At 47.0% G+C, this 2,176-nt stretch overlaps 1 protein-coding gene across 1 annotated transcript; it reads left to right on the forward strand.

Annotated features, from left to right (window-relative positions):
* Positions 1-84: 84 nt before the first annotated feature.
* Positions 85-1,303, forward strand: LOC106819181 (cadherin-2-like; the record flags this gene model as incomplete). The annotated part of the gene is made up of 2 exons (XM_014823833.1): positions 85-320; positions 1,205-1,303. Coding segments are annotated over 2 exons (335 nt in total), but the record flags the coding sequence as incomplete, so codon positions are not given.
* Positions 1,304-2,176: the final 873 nt, after the last annotated feature.

Below are 2,176 nucleotides of genomic sequence, written 5' to 3' on the forward strand. Positions count from 1 at the left end.
CAACAACAACAACAACAACAACAACAACAACAACAACAACAACAATGTAATAACAATCTCTATCGTTGTTTCTTCCCACGCCAGGACTATGGCTGAAGACGATCAGCTTCACGGACAATCAAGGTCAGATGCAGGGCAAGGTCACGAAGGTCGTCTCAGTGGCCACCAACGAGGAACTCCTGGAGAAGGTCATTGCTTTCTCCCCCGGGCCGACGGAGGCGCAGCTCAACATCACGGTGGCGTCGCTGCTCGACCGGGAGACGATCGCCGAGTACAAGATATCGTGGTCCTACAAGGACGTGCGAGACGACTACGGATGGGTACGACAGGGGTAGAGATTAACTTTCGAACAGGGAAGTCCGTCAACGGACTCCCTGCCCTCAAAAAGAAGGAGTCTGCAGCAAAATGAGGGAGTCTGCAGCAAAATGAGGGAGTCTGCAGTCTGAAGTTCAAAACTAAAGATGTTAACAATAACACATGTGCTTATTTTGAAGATTTATGCGGTTGCACGTGTGCCAACTTTTCTTTGGACATTTGCTGGAAAAAATACGGTAATTCTGCGAGGCCGTGCGCTGGAACGAACTAGTTAGTATGGCAGAATTTTCAGGGAGTCGCACGGACTCCTGCATATGTCAAATTAGGGAGTCCGACAGTAAATCAGGCAGTATATAACTCCAGACTCGCGTTAATTTCGCACCCGGATACAAGGCGTCCTGAGACGCTGAAATCGACGGCAGAGATTGCCGATAGATTGATCTGTATACAGTTAAACCTTGATTATTCGAACGAGACGGGCGCGGAGTATTTTGTTCGGATAACTGATTATTCGGATAACTGATCTGATCGTAAGTAATTATTAAATATTCACGGGACCTTGAGATCTTGTTCGGATAATCTGAAATTCGGATAATTGATGTTCGGATAACCGAGGTTTGACTGTAAATGATAAAAGTCACCACAGCCGCCTTTCGACAGGAAAATTTGTCCTCACTAAAAGAAATAGTGCTGCTATAGAGGTGACCGCGAAATGTGCTGTTGCTCAGTTCAAAGTGTTCCTATACTGTTTCACAATTGTAATTATGTATAAAACACACGCTTATACATCACAACCTCAACTACAACCACAAACCACAACTTATAGAAATTAAATTAAATTGTATTATATAAATATTCTAAGCTCAACCCGCCTGCGTTCTGATTTTAGATTGAGCCCCCGAACATTTTGTTCACGGTGGAGGACGTCAACGACAACCCGCCGGAATGGCACGACCTTCCGCCCGACAACAAGGTCGAAGTGGAGGAGGTGAGCAAATAAAATTAAAACGAATGTCGCGATAGCATCTGACAAGACATTTGATTTATGTCGACGGCCACGTACGCCGCCGTTCGAAATCCGCCAGTGTTTGTTGCCAAAATAATAAGCACATGAGAACTAACCCATCACGTTCTTCCCTCACACCTTCAATCACAGATGTCTCGTTCAAGACTTTGACACCTTCCCCCTTTCCCTCCGTATCACCTATTATAGCTGCCAGGGTCTATGTCTCCCTGGGTATGGCCGGAACGTACCCTGGTACTATCTAATATGCCGGACCGTACCTCGCCTACTCCACTAACGAGTCTAGCGAGTCGCCTACGCCTACTCTCTAACCCTAACCCTAACCCTAACCCTAACCATATCAGATAGTTACCAGGGTACGTTCCGGTATACCGGACCGTACTCAGGGTACGTTCCGGCAGTACCCAGCGAGACATAGACCCTATCAGCCCTATTATACGTTCAACCTACCTACATTTTGCATTCCATACCCTCGTTCTGCTCCACCTAACAGTTTGTATCTTCCCCTTCCCTCCATCTCACCTTTTGTACCTTTCCCTTCCTTCCATCATACCTTTCATACCCTCCTTCCTCCTCCATCTCACCGTTATACCTTCCCTTTGAAGTTTCCTTCCATCATACCTTTCATACCCTCCTTCCTCCTTCCCCCTCTATCTTAGCTTTTATACCTTCCCCTCTCTCCATTTTGCCTTTCATACCTTCCCCTTCCACTCAATTAACTTTAAACATAGTCAGATACACCCACGTGCACGCAGGCGCGGCTGCACAAACGCGTTTGCACGTACTCACGCGCACGCACGCACGCACGCGCGCACACCTCGTTTGAATTGCAATCGG

Source organism: Priapulus caudatus, unplaced genomic scaffold (genome assembly GCF_000485595.1).
Source record: "Priapulus caudatus unplaced genomic scaffold, Priapulus_caudatus-5.0.1 Scaffold2933, whole genome shotgun sequence".
Classification (NCBI taxonomy): domain Eukaryota; kingdom Metazoa; phylum Priapulida; class Priapulimorpha; order Priapulimorphida; family Priapulidae; genus Priapulus; species Priapulus caudatus.